Source organism: Leptonychotes weddellii, chromosome 10 (genome assembly GCF_054177405.1).
Source record: "Leptonychotes weddellii isolate Sample4059 chromosome 10, ASM5417740v2, whole genome shotgun sequence".
Classification (NCBI taxonomy): Eukaryota; Metazoa; Chordata; class Mammalia; order Carnivora; family Phocidae; genus Leptonychotes; species Leptonychotes weddellii.
Genome location: NC_138378.1, coordinates 23,077,249 through 23,093,150, shown reverse-complemented (window position 1 = coordinate 23,093,150; position 15,902 = coordinate 23,077,249). Strand labels below are relative to the sequence as shown.

The 15,902-nt window shown below is 49.0% G+C and overlaps 1 protein-coding gene across 1 annotated transcript; it reads left to right on the top strand.

The window, feature by feature from the left end:
* Window positions 1-386: 386 nt before the first annotated feature.
* On the top strand, window positions 387-7,599 carry C10H20orf202 (chromosome 10 C20orf202 homolog). The gene is made up of 3 exons (XM_031029486.2): window positions 387-1,019; window positions 1,581-1,676; window positions 5,099-7,599. The coding sequence occupies exons 1-3, from the start codon at window positions 912-914 to the stop codon at window positions 5,330-5,332; spliced, it is 438 nt and encodes a 145-aa protein (XP_030885346.1). The 5' UTR covers window positions 387-911; the 3' UTR covers window positions 5,333-7,599.
* The last annotated feature ends 8,303 nt before the right edge of the window (window positions 7,600-15,902 follow it).

Below are 15,902 nucleotides of genomic sequence, written 5' to 3'. Positions count from 1 at the left end.
GAGAATTCTGCACGGCACTTTCCTCCCACTGAGTCCCAGTCTGCCTCCCTAGGTCCTGTACCCACCGCCCTAGCTCTGAATCCAGGACTACTCTAAAGGTACACTCTTTTTTTCTTTAATTTATAAACATTTGCTTTCATTTTTACTTCTATGAATTTGATTTAGTTCTTTTTTGAATCTGCCTTTTTTAGTAATCTTTTCTGTTTTTTATTCCTTTTTGTAATGAATTTAATTCTTTCCAAAATACTTTGTTGTTATCTTCATCTGAAGTTGTTGGGAGAAGAGGGGCCTAACCCTGCTGTTGACGGTGTTTGCTGACTCTCACTTATGGTGGCTGGTTCCCTTGTAATTCTGAATTCTGAATTCCTCTGTAGGGGAGCTTTGTCTCTGGGCAGCTTGGGCAGCCTGGGTTGAGAGCAAGTCCCTCCAAAATGGGTTGAGTTGGTTTTACTGGTCCCCTCAGCTCTTTGTCTGGGATCACCGTATTAATTCTTAGTTTGGGGTTCCTAGTTCATGTGGCTAGAATAAATTATTTTAAACCCCATGTGAGAATATACCTTATTTATTTCCATCATAATATTAATTTGATTATTGTTTGTTTCCAACCACTCCAATGTCCTCCAGAAAAGTGGGACCTATGTCTCTCTGATTTGGGGTCGTATCCCCAGTGCCTAGAGTAGAACTTGGTACATGGTAGACACTCAATAAGTGTTAACCTAAAGAAACAACTAAAAAATACCCACTTGATAGTGTGTTGTGAAGAATAAATGGTGTGTCCGTAAGCCTGTGTTTGCCCAATTAAAAATGAGGTTTTATTGTCTCACATAACAGGCCGATCTGTTGGTGATGCTGTGACTCAACGGTTTCTAATGTCTCTGCAATTTTTTTGGCCTTTGTCTTAGGGTAGCAAGATGATTACTGTAGCTCCAGGCATCACGTCCACATTCCAGGCCAAAGGAAGGAGAAGAAAGTTGGAGTTTAGGGGGAGCTTCATTGACATTTTTCCTTTTATCAGGAAGGTAAGTTTCCCTAGAAATCTAACAGCAAATTTCTGCTTTGATCTCCTTTTCTAGAAATGGGTCACAAGGACACCCCAGAAGCTAGGGGACCTGGAAAGTGACTCTTTGGAGAGGTGAGGAAGGAGGGAGGGGATTAGGGACACAGATGCAGTATCTGCCCCAAATGGGGTCCTACCTATGTAAAGCACTTGGAGAAAACTAAGCCTTCAGAAAGGGACACCTATTCTCATAATTATTAATTCATAATTCATAATATATGGATAATTATTATCATTGAAAGCTTTACAGTCACTATGATCCTGTTGGCATCAGACTTTGGACTCTGGAACCACTGGGTACTGAAGTGCCCATACCCCAGTGGTCTCCCTCCCTCCCTCCTTATTCTGTTCAGAGCACTGAAGCCCTTTAAAAAAAAAAAAAACAACCAACTACATTTGTCCAACGTAAGCCACGTCCTGCTCTCATTAACTCCATCCTCAGTGACTTAGCCAGACCTTGCTCCCTGCCAGAAGCAGGTAGGAAAGACTGTACAAATCAAAGGTCCCTTGGGCCCATCAACAGGTCAGCGTCAACTTTCCCTCCAAGGACGCTGCGATGAAAACAGAAGAGCCAACCCCAAGTCTTGGGCAGACCCTGGAGTGGCTGCGAAAGGAGCTGGTAAGGCTTTGCATTTCTTTTCACCGGATGACTCCACCCCATATCTTCTCAGGTTCCCTGGGACCCCCTCGCAGGAGCCCCCCGGCTGGGGCAGAGGCTGCAGCTAGGGTGTAGGTCCTGTGGGCCACCCTCCCACCCCCGATACCAGCCATAAAGCACACACGCGCTGTCTCAGGTGCCTGGATAAGTAGGTCGTGGCCTACATAGGAGGAGACTCTGGGTGCAGTGCCGGCCAGACTGGCCTTAGAATTACACCGAGTCCTGGGAGTGCGCCCAGCTCTGTACTGTGCTCTGAACAGAATAAGGAGGGAGGGAGGGAGAGTTTCCTCACCATACAATGGGGATGATAATAATACCGACAGTGCAGGGGTTATTGTACTAGTTTGCGAAGGAGACAGGTGTAATCCACTTCGTGTCTGCTTGGCTGTCACCACCGTTGCCCAGCACACCCACTGTCCTGGCCCAGACCCTCTAGAAAGCAGAAGCCCACACAAGGATTGGGGTCCTAACGATTTATTTGGAGATGCAGCTCAGAGCGGTGAGAGCGAAGGAAACAGGGAGCGGCGGCAAAGGGCGATGCTATGTGAGACGACGCCCCTTGTCACCAAGCAGGCCACCCCTTTGCAAGGGGCCTCAAGAGGCCCAGCGCTCTCTCAGCAGCTGGTTTTCCTGGCTGCAGGTTTCTCTGCAGGAGGGCAAGGGGAGCTGCACCCCGGGGGGAGAGAAGAAGAGGAACTTGGCCTGCCCAGCTCACTGCCGTCTCCTGTTTGCTGTGGTAAAGATCCACCCCAGAGGCATTAACTCTCCTGAATTTATGGATTATGTTACTTGGTCCCTTGGGGGCTGCTCAAGAAGCCAGGCCTTATGCCCCTCTTTGTGCTGTTTTCTCCAAGTCCAAAAATTGAGGAATGCCCCCAAAGTGCATGGGGACACCAGGCAAGAGAGAGAAAGAAGTGGTTCAGGGAACCTCAAAAAGCACCCAAGGTTTGGATCCCAATAGGCCAGCTTCTCAGTCAGGGGAGAGACACATGGGATTATCCAAAAATGACCTTTCTGGGTTGCCAGGTAACAGACCAGCTGGGACCCAATCCTGTCCTCACCCTAGTGGGTAGGGCTGACCCAGTAGGGCCTCTCATGGGACCAGGGGACTCCAGCAGCAGGAGGGGCAGCTTCTCATAGTCCACAGGGATCCAGAGGCTGGGCAGGGGCCTTCCCTATGCTCCCCTAAACACTGGGATCCCACACTGAGTCTGCTTGGTGCCTAAACCCAAAAGGCCAATATCCACCTGATAAGGTAACTCTCTCTCACCACATAAAGAAGGAAAACAAGGCAGGGCTGGGGGAAGCCCACCTGGGGCACAGCCTCCCAGGCCCAAGCACCTCCTGCCACATGATGCCGAGAGACGGGAGCCATGAGTCTCCACTTACGGATGCCAGACTTGTAACTTTCCCAGGCGAGGCTGTTTTATCCTCGATCACATGGAATTTACATGACTCCAAAAGGACACCTAAGCTCAGCCAAGAGGCTCCATTTGACGGTCAGGGAAGGATCAGTCCTGGACAGTGACTTCACGCAGCAGAAGGAACAAATCGGTAACATGACTACTATGGACAATAGTCCGGTGCTGTCCCCTCCCTTTATGGCCCTTATGTGATGAGGATCATGGAAGCCCCAAAGATCTGGTGGGATCTAAAAGAGGGGAGAGAACTGCTGCCATCTTGTGACAAGGCAAACCAGCCTGATGACTAAGGGGCACTCACTCAGGGGCAGGAAAGAGCTTTCGGTGCGGAACTTGAGCAAACTGAGCCCAGAGCACGCCTTATCACCGCAGGACCTCTTGCCCCGTGAGATGGGACACCTCCCTCCTGTGGAAGCCAGTTTGCTCAGGATTCCTGGCCCTCGACTCCAAGGGCATGGAGTTTCCCACCTCCCTTACCACCGCTTGCCCGCTGGGTGCCTCACTGCATTCTCGAGAGCATGGGCCCAGAGCAGCGCTAAAGGTTGAATGATAAAAACGTGGGGGAGGACAACCCTAAAATTGAGAAAACACAGACTTAATGTTTTCCCAAGAATTTGGGAAACAAATTGTCACACTGTATGATCCCTGCTACCACTCCACTGCAGCCTGGGGAGCCCCAGTGTTCTCAGGAGGTGGTTCTCCCTCCTTCCATCTACTCTCTTGGAAGGAAGCTACTGCTGGAGTGCAGGAGATGGGCTTAATCTTCACACTGTGAAAGAATTAGTTTGTCATGAAATAAAAGGCTATTCCAGTGGAGAAATAATGTTAATAATTATCTCTTGGAGAGACAGACAGATGGGAGGGATACTGTTCCCAGTGACGCCTCTGGGGGAGCAGACTGAGCTGCGGGCAGGGGTGGGATGAGATGCGCCTGGGTGGCTCAGTTGGTTAAGCGACTGCTTAGTGATCCTGGAGTCCTAGGATCGAGTCCCGCATCGGGCTCCCTGCTCGGCAGGGAGTCTGCTTCTCCCTCTGACCCCCCTCCCTCTCATGCTCTCTATCATTCTCTCTCTCTCAATAAATAAAAAAAAATCTAAAAAAAAAAAAAAGAAGAACAATAGTAAACTCCTTAACGGTAGAAAACTGCTGGGTTCTCCTATCTGCTTCTGCATGCAATCAGATACCATATCATGCATCACGTAGCTTCTGGAAAACTCCACTGTAGGCTCATAAGAGGATGAAAGGGCAGACAATATCTTAGTATTGTAATGAAAGTCGTTTTGACCTTCTGAACCCCTGAAAGGGTTTCTGGGATCCAAGGGTTCCCTGGACCTTACGTTGAGGATCACTGTTCCAAAGGGCTCCTGCCTGCCTATAGGGTGCACGCCACTTTGTTTTAATATGAAGTCACTTTCACCTTAATACCTATAAAGTGATTTGTTTGTTGCAGTGAGGATTAAAGCATACAGTGGGGGTGTAAATAAGAATAACATTTGATAATGATGATGATGATGAAGATGATCACAGAGCTTGGTAGTTGAGCATCTCGTATTTTAAAGATTTATTTATTTATTTGAGAGAGAGAGCATGAGTATGGGGGCAGAGGGAGAGGGAGAGAGAGAGTCTCAAGCAGACTCCCTGCTGAGCGCAGAGCAGGATGCAGGGCTCAATCCCATGACCCTGAGATCATGACCTGAGCCCAAATTAAGAGTCCGAGGCCCAACTTACTGAGCCACCCAGGCGCCCCAAGCATCTCGTATTTTAGAGCACGGGCTAACTCATTCAGTCCTCCTAAGGGCCTTGAAAGGTAAGTAATTTGCTTTCCACTTTGCAGATGAAGAAACTGAGGCTTGGGTGGACACGGCTTCTGCGAGGCTGTGGGTTTGTCTCCAATGAGACAGTGATGTGGGAATAAGCTTTCTGGGGAACGCCCAGCCCCCTCACACTGATTCTCTCTCCCAGGCTGAGATGCAAGTTCAAGACCAGAGACTCCTGCTCACACTGAGGCATCTTCACAGTGTCCTGCAGGAGCTGCGCACTGAGAGTGCCCCCTGGGAGGACGCCAGGTCCAGCGGAGGGACGTCCCCCCGCAGAGCTCGAGCAGGCTCGGAAAGCGGGGGCCGCCCCCCCATCTCCTCCCAGGGGCTCGCCCAGCTCCTCCAAGGGACAGACAGCAGACGAAGCTCCCTCCCTTAACTGGTCAGGCCTGACCCTGGTGCTTGAACCCTCCCACCACCTGTCCAAACTTTGACTGTGATGTTGCTGGGGGAGAGCACTACAATGGGAGTCAGGGAGCCAGGGCTCTGGGTTCTTCTCTGCCCTCATCCTCGGCGTGTCCCTAACCCCGTCACTCGACTCTTTTTCTGCTGTTCCTCAGGGTTTTTGGTGAGGCACAAATAAGATATCAGATGCGGACATACTTCTTAAACACGCCTCTGGCCAGTGTCATGACGGCAATCCTGCCCTCCGGCATTTCCCCCCAAGGGGATCATCAGAACAAAGAACTCAGTGTGCGCCCAGGATGTCTCGCGTTGCTATGGTGAAAAACAGAGCCCCCGCCCCCCTCATAGTGACTCAGCCATTGTTTCCTGGCTTCCCGGCACACCTGCCCTTTCCTCTGTCTGAAAGCCATAGGGCACCACTCTGGCCCGAGGGATGGCCATGTGACCAGGCCTGGCCAATAATAACTCACGATCACCCTAACAACAGGACTGGCCCAACCGGGGACCACGGGACTCAACAGAGCAGCCAATCACAGCCCTTCTCTGGGATCCCTCTCTGGATGGTCTTGCGGCTGGAGTTGCAAAGCGGGGGACGGCCAAGGGCCACGTGCCGTGCCAGGTGAAGGACACCTGAGCGCAGTAGGAAAGAAAGAGAGGTAGAGGGAGGGCCACAGAGCTGGGCAGAGAGGAAGGTGCCAGCTCCTTTTAGTCCCTGGTTTCAGGCCCTAGTTTTGTGAGTTACTCCTGCATTCTTTCCATGACAGAAACCAGTAAATCCCACCACCACCATCCTCCACCACACACACCAATTTGGTTTTGCCTAAGCTGACTTGAGGAGGGTTTCCCTCCAGGTCAACCGACACGATCCTGAGGAACACAATCCAGATATTCCAAGAAGCAAAGAGAAATGCTGAAAAAAAAAGGCACTTCGCTCACTCAGGGTTGGCAACAGCCCCGCGGCCGCAGACCAAGGTCTATGATGTGGCAGAACGCTCAGTTGTATGGGGTGCTGGCCTCATCACTTTGACAGATTATATCTGCCTATAAGAAAGACTTTAAATAAGACAGCAGAAAATTTAAAAGGTCTCATGTTAAGATGGCCCAATTCTTGGGGCGCCTGGGTGGCTCAGTCGTTGGGTGTCTGCCTTCAGCTCAGGTCATGATGCCAGGACTCTGGGATCGAGCCCCGCGTCGGGCTCCCTGCTCCGCGGGAAGCCTGCTTCTCCCTCTCCCTCTCCCCCTGCTTGTGTTCCCTCTCTCGCTGTGTCTCTCTCTGTCAAGTAATAATAATAAAAAAAAAGATGGCCCAGTTCTTGGTAGGACTTTTTATTTTTGAAAATCCACTTGCATGTTGTTGGAATATCATTTTTATGGCTTTGAAAAAGTAAACCCATTGTATACAGAGGCAAAGGGGGGAAGGTGTGTTATATGTACAATGTTTATAGTCAGACTAACCTGGGATCTTAATACAATATTTGATAGTATAAAAAATACTTGTCTAGCAACAGCTGAATGCGTAAACAAAATGTGGTACATACATAAAATAGAATACCAGTCAGCCTTAAAAAGGAAGGAAATTCTGGCATGTGCTACAAATGGGTGACTTTTGAAGACATGAGGCTAAGTGACATGAGCCAGTTACAGAAGGACACTGTATGATTCCATTTACATGAGGCACCTGGAGTAGTCAAATCCGTAGAGACAGAGAGTAGAAGGGTGGCTGCCAGGAGCTTAGTGAGGGGGCAATGGGGCATTAGTATCTAAAGGGTACAGAGTTTCAGTTTTGCAAGATGAAAAAAGTTCTATGGATAAATGCTGGTGGTGGTGGTATAACAGTGTGAATATACTTGATGCCCCTGAACTGCATGCTTAAAAATGGTAAAATGGGGGCATCTGAGTGGCTCAGTCGGTTAATCACCTGCCTTCAGCTCAGGTCATAATCTCCAGGTCCTGGGATGGAGCCCTGCTCAGTGGGAAGTCTGCTTCTCCCTCTCCCTCTGCCCCTCCCCCTGCTCATGTGCACTCTCTCTCTCTCTCAAATGAATAAATAAAATCTTTTTAAGGATGGTTAAAATGGTAACGTTTACGTTGTTGTATTTTACCACAATTAAAAATAAATACTTAAAAAAAATACCTGTACTGTGATGCTGGGGCTGGGACGCCGAAAACCACATTTCTGTGTTACCAGCTGCTCCAGGTTCGACTTTGAGAGGCTTTGCCAACAAGCAGGGTGAGCCTGGAGGGACACCGCAGGGCTAGAGCAGAGAGAAGGAGCTTGCTTCTTCATCTCCATTCTCTGCCGCTGCCCATGGGCCCCAGTTCCTGGGAGCACCAGCCAGCAGGGCTGCTTCTCACAGGAGCATTTCTCTTCCCAAGGGGCCCTTCTCCCAAAGCCAGAGACACCAGCTCCGGATGGCCGGAGGCTCCTCCCCTACAGCCCAGTTGCTGCCCCATCTGGGCCTTCTTGAGTGGGCGAGACGTGAGCCCCAGGTGAGCAGAACTCCCTTCTCAAATTTCTGAAGTTTACTCCCCAGGGCTCCTCCTCTGTTTCTAAATTTTAATAATTTTTACCCTCAGCGCTGGGGTTGGTAAATGCTTCCTGCAAGCACTACCTTCATTATATCTTAGAGTTCTTTTTACAACCCTTCAGTCACCTAGTTAACAACTTTATACCTAGTTAGCAATTCTTTTTTTTTTTTTAGAGAGAGTGAGGGTGCATATGAGTGGGAGCTGATGCACAGAGAATCTCAAGCAGACTCCCCTCTGAGCACGGAGCCCAACACAGGGCTCGATCTCATGACTCTGAGATCAGGACCTGAGCCAAAACCAAGAGTTGGATGCTTAACCGACTGAGCCACCCAGGCGCCCCAGCAATTCTTTATGTTAAATTCTCTCCCTTAAATAATGGGGGTGGCTTCTGTCTCCTGCCTGTCTCTGACGGACGCAGTTCTGGCTAGTCCTACCAGTGCTGCTGGAATCACTGGTCTCTAAGTCCATGGGTACGCAAGAACAAGAGTTTCTCCAGGGCGTGTAATGGAGGGTTGAATTGGAAGTAGGTGAATGCTCAAGTTTACAAGAAACCCGTTTTCCATGGTGGGCCACTTACACTCCCAAAAGCAGTGTCTCTGAGTCCCTGTTGCTCCACATTCTCACCAACACTTGGTATTATCAGTCTTCATTGTTGCCAAGAGAATGGGTGCAAAATGATATTACATCATGATCTTAATGTGCATGCTCCTGATTACAAACCTGGTTGTTAATCTGAGTTCTCATTCCAGCTCCACCATTAACTTACTTTTTTTTTTTTTTAGGATTTTATTTATTTATTTTTGAGAGAGAGAGAAAGAGCGTGCACAAGCAGGGGGAGTGGCAGGTAGAGGGAGAAGCAGGCTCCCCACTGAGCAAGGAGTCCCATGCAGGACTTGATCCCAGAACCCCAGGTTCATGACCTGAGCTGAAGGCAGACGCTTAATTGAGTCACCCAGGAGTCCCTTTTTACTTTTTTCAATTAGTTACTCAACCTCTCTGAGCCTCAGTTATCTTATCTGAAAAAAAAAAAAAAAAAGGATAATATCTACCTCCTGGGATGATTGTACAGATTAAATGAGATAATGCATAGAAATCACTTGACCCAGCACTTGGCATTGGAAAGGCTAATAAATGGCAACTTTGTCGTTACTGTCTTGTGATTATGTGCTAATTCATGAAACTGTGACTATTACATTTAGACAAGCTTGTTGGCAAGCATCATGGAGCGAGATACCTGCCTGGCCGTGCAAAGCAGAAGGACACTGGTCTGCCATGCCCAATGTCAACCACCAGCACCCACTGCCCCTCCCAGCTTCTCACAGCTGGGCCCCAAGACCAAAAACCCGTGCCAAGTGTCCCTCTACCAATCTAGGAAGATAGACCCCTGGCCTGTCTTCTCTGCTGGGGTATTTGTTGTTCTCCAAGACCCCACATCTGGAGCCAAGGTTCAGTTCCTGATGCCCGGTCAGAGCAAACTCAGCCCAGCCCTAGAGGCTGGGGCACGGGGACTTGGAGTATAAGTGGCATCTTCAGCATGGACTCCTAGAGGGCTGGGCTGGAAATCACGTATGTCCGGAACAGACGGTACGCACCAGAGGGAGCATGACGTCGTGGTCTCAGAAAGGAAAATCCTATGTTTCCTCTGCTAAAGCAGCAAAACAAGACTATACACCCAAGCCTTGCATCCAAGGGTGAGGAGAGGATGGGACAGAGATGTGAAAAAGAAAGATGAGGTTAGAAGCTAAAAAATGAGGAGCAGGAAGAAGAGCCATTCAAGATGTGAATAGCCAGAGCGGGTTAGGGCAGGCAGCTCAGGACTTACACTGTGACTAATGAGAAATGATCAGAGGCTCACTTTTGCAAGGTGCCAGCTTCCAGTCCTGGGCCAGGCGGGACACCTTGCAGAGCCCCCTTTCTGGCTGTCTAGTATGTCACAGACTGTCCCCAAACTTAAAACGACAATCATTTTACTATTGCAACAACCTGTCATTATTGTAGTAGATCATATTTCCCACATTTCTGGGGATTGGCAGGGCTCAGCTGGCGGGTCTTGCTGCGGGTCCCTCGGGTGGCTGCAGTCACGTGGTGGCTGTGTGTGTGGCTTCTTCGTGTCTGGCAGCGGATGCTGGCTGTTGCTGGGGACCTCAGCTGAGGCTGTCAGCTGCAATGCCTACAGATGCCCCCTCCGTGTGGCCTCATAGAGTGGTGGCTGGTGCCAAGAACATAGCTTTGGAAGTCACATGGTTTCACTACATTGCATTCCCTGCAGTAGAAGTCAGGCAACAAGATAGCTCATATTCAAGAGGAAGAGCACTAGACTCCACCTCTTGAGGGAGGGTGTAAAGAGTTAGCAGGCATGTTATAAGGCCAGCACACCAGAAGGGCCAGAGATCTTCCTGGTGGGGCACACGGGCTGCAGGGAATGGCACTAGCTCAAGCGGGGCTTGCTGTAAAGACAGGCAGCTTGATAAGAGAGGTAGAATGTCATCACCATCCAGGAGCAGAAACTCTTAGTGGTCAAGGACACGCCTGGATCTAGAAGAGTTCACTCTGTTGTCCCAGCTTTCCAGTATCACAACGTGGTACCGACAGGTGGGCTCAGCTCTGCTGCTGTGACAAACCCTGGCAGCTCAGTGCCTCGACACAACCAAGGTCCACTTCTTGCTCACGCCACGTGTGCAGGTTGGTCAGGGAATATGCTCCTGCTCAGGGACCCAGTCACCATCCGGAATGTCACCAGATGCCACAGCAGGGAAGATACATCTGGAGAGTCACTCGCTGGCTCTTGACACGTCAGCCAAGAAGGGATGTATGTCCCTTCTGCCCCCAGCCCTTTGGCTAGACTTAGTCAAGTGGTCTGTCCCAGCAAAAGGCTGGGACAGGTGGGGAGTGGATGGGGAGCACCCTCAGCTCAGATACACGTCCCTTCTCTCTGCGCAACTCAGCTGTTCGCCCTGTCACAGCGGGTCCTCATCGGTCTCTCATCAGAAGCTCCTCGGGCACACGTTAGAAATGCTGGCACCTGGGTCACCCAGGCCTGCTGAATCCGAGCTGCTGGGTGAGGGCCTGGGGACCGAGTCTGCGTGACCCTACCCGCCACCCGCCAGCCCCCACCCCCCACCCAGGGGAAGTCTAGGAACCAGGGCTGTAGCCTGTTCTGCATAGTCTGTCCTACCCCGTGGCTTCCGCTTCTGGTGACTATGCCTCCTGGGTTTTACTTTCTGGTCTTCTCTCTGCATCTTCTCAGTGTCCACTCCCATGGCGAAAGATTTTGCCCTCCTGCTATCTCTCTACAGCAAAGTCTGTACAGAGGGGACCTGATGGATCCACTCAAATTTTGACACCTGGACACACTGTAGGTTGTTAGCATAAGGTAGGTTTATTCTCCCCTCGTCCCCCTCCGCCTCCGCCTCCGCCTCCTCCTCCCTCCTCTCCTTCTCATTATCATCAAATACACAGGTAACATAATGTAGAGATTAAGAGTGAGGGCTCTGACTCCAGGCTGCCTGGGTTTGAATCCCAGGTCTGCTCCTTACTAGCTCTGTGACTTGAGGCAAATCACTTTTCTTGCCTCAGTTTGCTCCAGCATCAAGTGGGGTAGTAACAGAAGTTACCTCATAGGGCTATTGAGCAAATGAAATGAGTCAATATGGTCTTGGCTACATAAATTTGTTATTATAATTCATAATAGCTACCATTTGGAGCACCTGGGTGGCTCAGTCGGTTAAGCGCCTGACTCTTCATTTCAGCGCAGGTCAAGATTTCAGGGTCGTGAGATTGAGCCCCACACCCTCTGCCGCCCGCCCCGCCCTCGTGTGCAAACGCTGTCTCATAAATAGATAACCTTAAAAAGAAAAATAACAGCTACCATTTTTAAAGTCAGCACAGTGTAGTGGTTGTAAGAACAGCCTGGAGCCTCACTGCCTCTGTTCAAATCCCAGTCACTAATTATGTGCCCTTGGGCCAGTCGTTAGACTCTCTGTGCCTCCGTTTCACCGTCTGTAGAATGGGAACAATAATATTTCCTACCTCCTGAGGTTGTGGTGAGGAACAAATGAGTTAATAGCGTCAAACATTTACAATGGTGCCTGTCATCTAATAAGGGCTGTGAATGAGCCACGTAAGCTACTCATTTTCATTGTTCATCACTCACCCTGACTACCAGCACCATATGAAACACTGTAAAGATTTTATTGCACGAACCCACTCGACGGCTCTGCAAGAGTGATGTTACATCTCCATTTTATGGATGAAGGAACTGAGGTTTAGTGGAGCTAAGTTGACCGAAACAACACAATGAGTCAAGGTCAGCAGTGGCATTGATGTTTAGGCAGACGTATCTCCTGCCGGAGCAGAGCTCTTAGCCCGGGATGATGCGCTCTTCTGATCAGCAACAGTTGCGGGAGGGCTGCCCTGGGAGAGAGGAGGCAGAAACGTCGGGCTCATGTGCCCCATCTTCCTCCCGCAGGGGCTGGGTGAGAGGGTCTGTGTGGAGGAGGGGAACTCAGACGCATCCCTAGGACAACCCCCCCCCCCCCAGTGCAGTCACCGTGGTTAGTAAGCTGATCCAGAATCTGGTGTCCCCAGTCAGGTACCTGTTCTCTGTCCCCAGCGTCTCTTGAGCCCCAGCTCTTAGGTGGAGTTCTGCCCTTCCTCCGCCTGTCCTGCCTCTGCCCCACGGGCCCCAGTGAGTGTCTGGGCCAAAATCAAGGTGTCGGCCAGGCCTGCACTCCCTCCAGGGGGCCCTAGGGGAGAGTGCATTCCTGGCCTCTCCTAGCTCCTGGTGGCCACCAGCAAGCACTCCTTGACTTGAGGCCGCATCACTCCCATCTCTGCTCTGTCTTCACATTGTCCTCTAATCTGTGTGAGAACTCTCCCTCTGCCTTCCTCTGACGGAGGATATATGTGAGTGCCTCTAGGGCCCAACCAGATAATCCAGGATAATCTTATCTCAAGATTCTTAACTCAGTCACATCTGTGAAGACAGGCTCCCCTTTCTTGTTTCCATGTAAAGTAACATTCGCAAATGCCGGGGATTAGGGTGTGGGGGTCACTTTTCAGCTACCACCGTAGGTAATCAACAGAAGGGAATTTCCCCTCATTCCTTCTGGAAATCATACTCGGGCCAATGTGCAAGACTGAGAAGAATTCTGTATAGCTGGGGAGTGCCTTGGGCCCTGTCAGAATATCTCCTATGCACAGGCACCACATATCACCTGGCTAGGGACCACATATTAATATTCCAGTTTGACAGGGCGCCTGGGTGGCTCAGTTGGTTGGGCGACTGCCTTCGGCTCAGGTCATGATCCTGGAGTCCCGGGATCGAGTCCCGCATCGGGCTCCCTGCTCGGCGGGGAGTCTGCTTCTCCCTCTGACCCTCCTCCCTCTCATGCTCTCTGTCTCTCATTCTCTCTCTCTCAAATAAACAAAAATTAAAAAAATCTTTAAAAAAAAAATATTCCAGTTTGACAGAGGAGAAAACTGAGGCTGTGTGAGATAATAGAAAATGTATATTGATCTCTGCCCTTGGTTCCTGGTAGAGAGCTTCTCAGTCCCTTGTAATCTCTTCAGTGATAAGAGCACTAGGAGCATCTCTTGTTCTAATATTTATCTTTGACCCTGTCCCTGACACAGAGCACCTAAAACCCCTTGTAAATTCCTAAGTGATAAGAGCACTAAAGGCATCTTTTGTTCTAATGAGACGACTCTGGTCGGCTCCTGGATGGAGACTGGTCACCAGAAAGACTAAGCCATGAATAAAGCTTGGAGTTTTCAGTGCCCTTCCCCCATCCTCCAGAGGGGGGAGAGGGGCTGGAAATGGAGCTCAAAATCGATGGTGCCTACGTGAGGCAGCCTCCATGAAATCCCAGTATTAGGGGGTTGGGGGACTTCCAAATTGGTGAACACAACCATGTACCAGAGGGTGACACACCCCAACTCCACAGGCACAGAAGCTCCTGTGCTCGGGACCCTCCCAGACCTCATCCTATGTATGTCGTCCTCTGGCTGTTCATCTGCATCCTTTAATAAACTGGTAAAGGTAAGTAAATGTTTCCTGACTTCTGTGAGCCATGCTACCAAATTAATTGAACCAGGGAGGGGGTAATGGAAACCTTCAATTTGTAGCCAAACCAGACGGAAGTTCTAAGGGCATCTGAAATGGGGAAGAGAAGTCTATGGGAGTGAGCCCTTCACGTGGGATCTCCAAGTAGATAGTGTCAAAACTGAGTTAAATTGTAGGACACCCAGCTGGTATCATGGAGGATTGCTTGGAGTGGGGGAAAAAACCACACCTTTGGTGACCAGAAGTGCCAGAAGTGTTCTATGTATAAATAAAGGAGAAACACACAAGTGTGGAGAACTGGGTTTTTCCCCACTCGGGAGGAAAAGACCACGTTTTTCTATCCAGGACCAAAGAGCAATAGCCAAGGAAGCAAATGCAGGACAGTTGAGAGCAAATTAAAGGGGAGGTTCAAAGTTTGATTTTTTTTTTTTTAATTTATTTATTTGAGAGAGAGAGAATGAGAGAGAGCAAGCACATGAGAGGGGGGAGGGTCAGAGGGAGAAGCAGACTCCCCGCCGAGCAGGGAGCCCGATGCGGGACTCGATCCCGGGACTCGATCCCGGGACTCGATCCCGGGACTCCCGGATCATGACCCGAGCCGAAGGCAGTCGCTCAACCAACCGAGCCACCCAGGCGCCCCAAAGTTTGATTTTTGACAAACGTTTTTTGCGTTCCTTCCCAAGGACTGTCAGACTGGGGGAGCTACTCTGTGCACGAGCGCCACCTGGTGTCCATGCAGAGTAATTCCTCCGGAAGCGCCTGCTCTGGGTTGTAGGACTGGGTCCTTCACCATCTGCTTTCTTGTGCAACAGCTTACTGGGAGGGCCATAGAGGATGAGGCTTTCTGGTCCTCGAGCTCTGGGTTTGAATTTCAGCTCTGCCACTGACTGAGTGACCTAGGGCAAGTCACATTGCCTCTGATCCTTAACTCTGAAATGAAAATGACACCTCTCCGAGCTGTGGAGAGGGTCTTGAGAAAGTGCTTTGTAAACTGGGAATAATTGGAGGCAATGGAAAGAAGCATTATCTGCAGTCGAATAGGCCTGGATTCAGTTTTAAAAATATGAATTGTGCACTTGCTATACGCCAGGCAATATTCTGGATTTGGGAATGTAGCAATGAATCAACAGACAAAATGTATGTTTTAATGTACTTAACATTCTAGCATCCAGTTTCTGAGTCATTCATTCATCTACAAATATTTTTCTGATATTACTATGTGCCAGGCACTCTCCTAAGCAGTGGGCATAGAGGGAATCCAATATGGCTAAGAACAGGAAGCAAGGGGAATGGGGTTGAACAGGGACAGGACCAGGTTTTATGGGGCCTGAAGCTTTTAAAATCTAGGGTACTCTTTTCTTAAAGAAACAGAATACAAGTCATAAATACAGAACTAGTTTAGAAAGGGAATTTTTAAAAGAAGGACAGAAGAAATAACAAATTACAGTTTATAAAACTGACAACCATCACAAACATCATACATTCTAGAGACGTTGAATATTATTTTTAATAATCAGCTCCACGATATAGTTCTATAATAAATTTTCTCTACATTTTTTGCTGTGTATTCTTTGATTATCCAGTCATAAAACAATTATTTTTTTTGTCTTTCTATAAAGATAAGGAAGATAATTCAGACTTTACAAGATTGATTAACATTTTTGTGGCTAGTTTAAACAATTTTCTTTAAGTTGTAAAGCTTAATGCCATGTAAAATTTTCAGAATATTGTCAAATTTGGGAAAACTTCTAAATTTCTTTTATGTATGAGCTGTGAGTCTTCTTATGTACAGTAGGGACTAATTAATGTTAAGTTGACAGCACCTTAACCAGTTGGTCAGAATCAACCCCCAAAAGATGAAATCTTTATCCATGTCAGTATTTCATGTCAAATAAGGGAGAAATTTTAATCTTTTCCCAATGAATTTTCTAATTCACTCCTTTGTTTTTTG

What these genes read in the sequence shown, in the direction of transcription:
- C10H20orf202 (XM_031029486.2), top strand. Translation starts at nt 912, where the DNA reads ATGATTACTGTAGCTCCAGGCATCACGTCCACATTCCAGGCCAAAGGA. An exon ending in TTTTTCCTTTTATCAGGAAG is followed by an intron (nt 1,020 to 1,580) that starts GTAAGTTTCCCT and finishes GCCCATCAACAG; the next exon opens with GTCAGCGTCAACTTTCCCTC. An exon ending in AGTGGCTGCGAAAGGAGCTG is followed by an intron (nt 1,677 to 5,098) that starts GTAAGGCTTTGC and finishes TCTCTCTCCCAG; the next exon opens with GCTGAGATGCAAGTTCAAGA.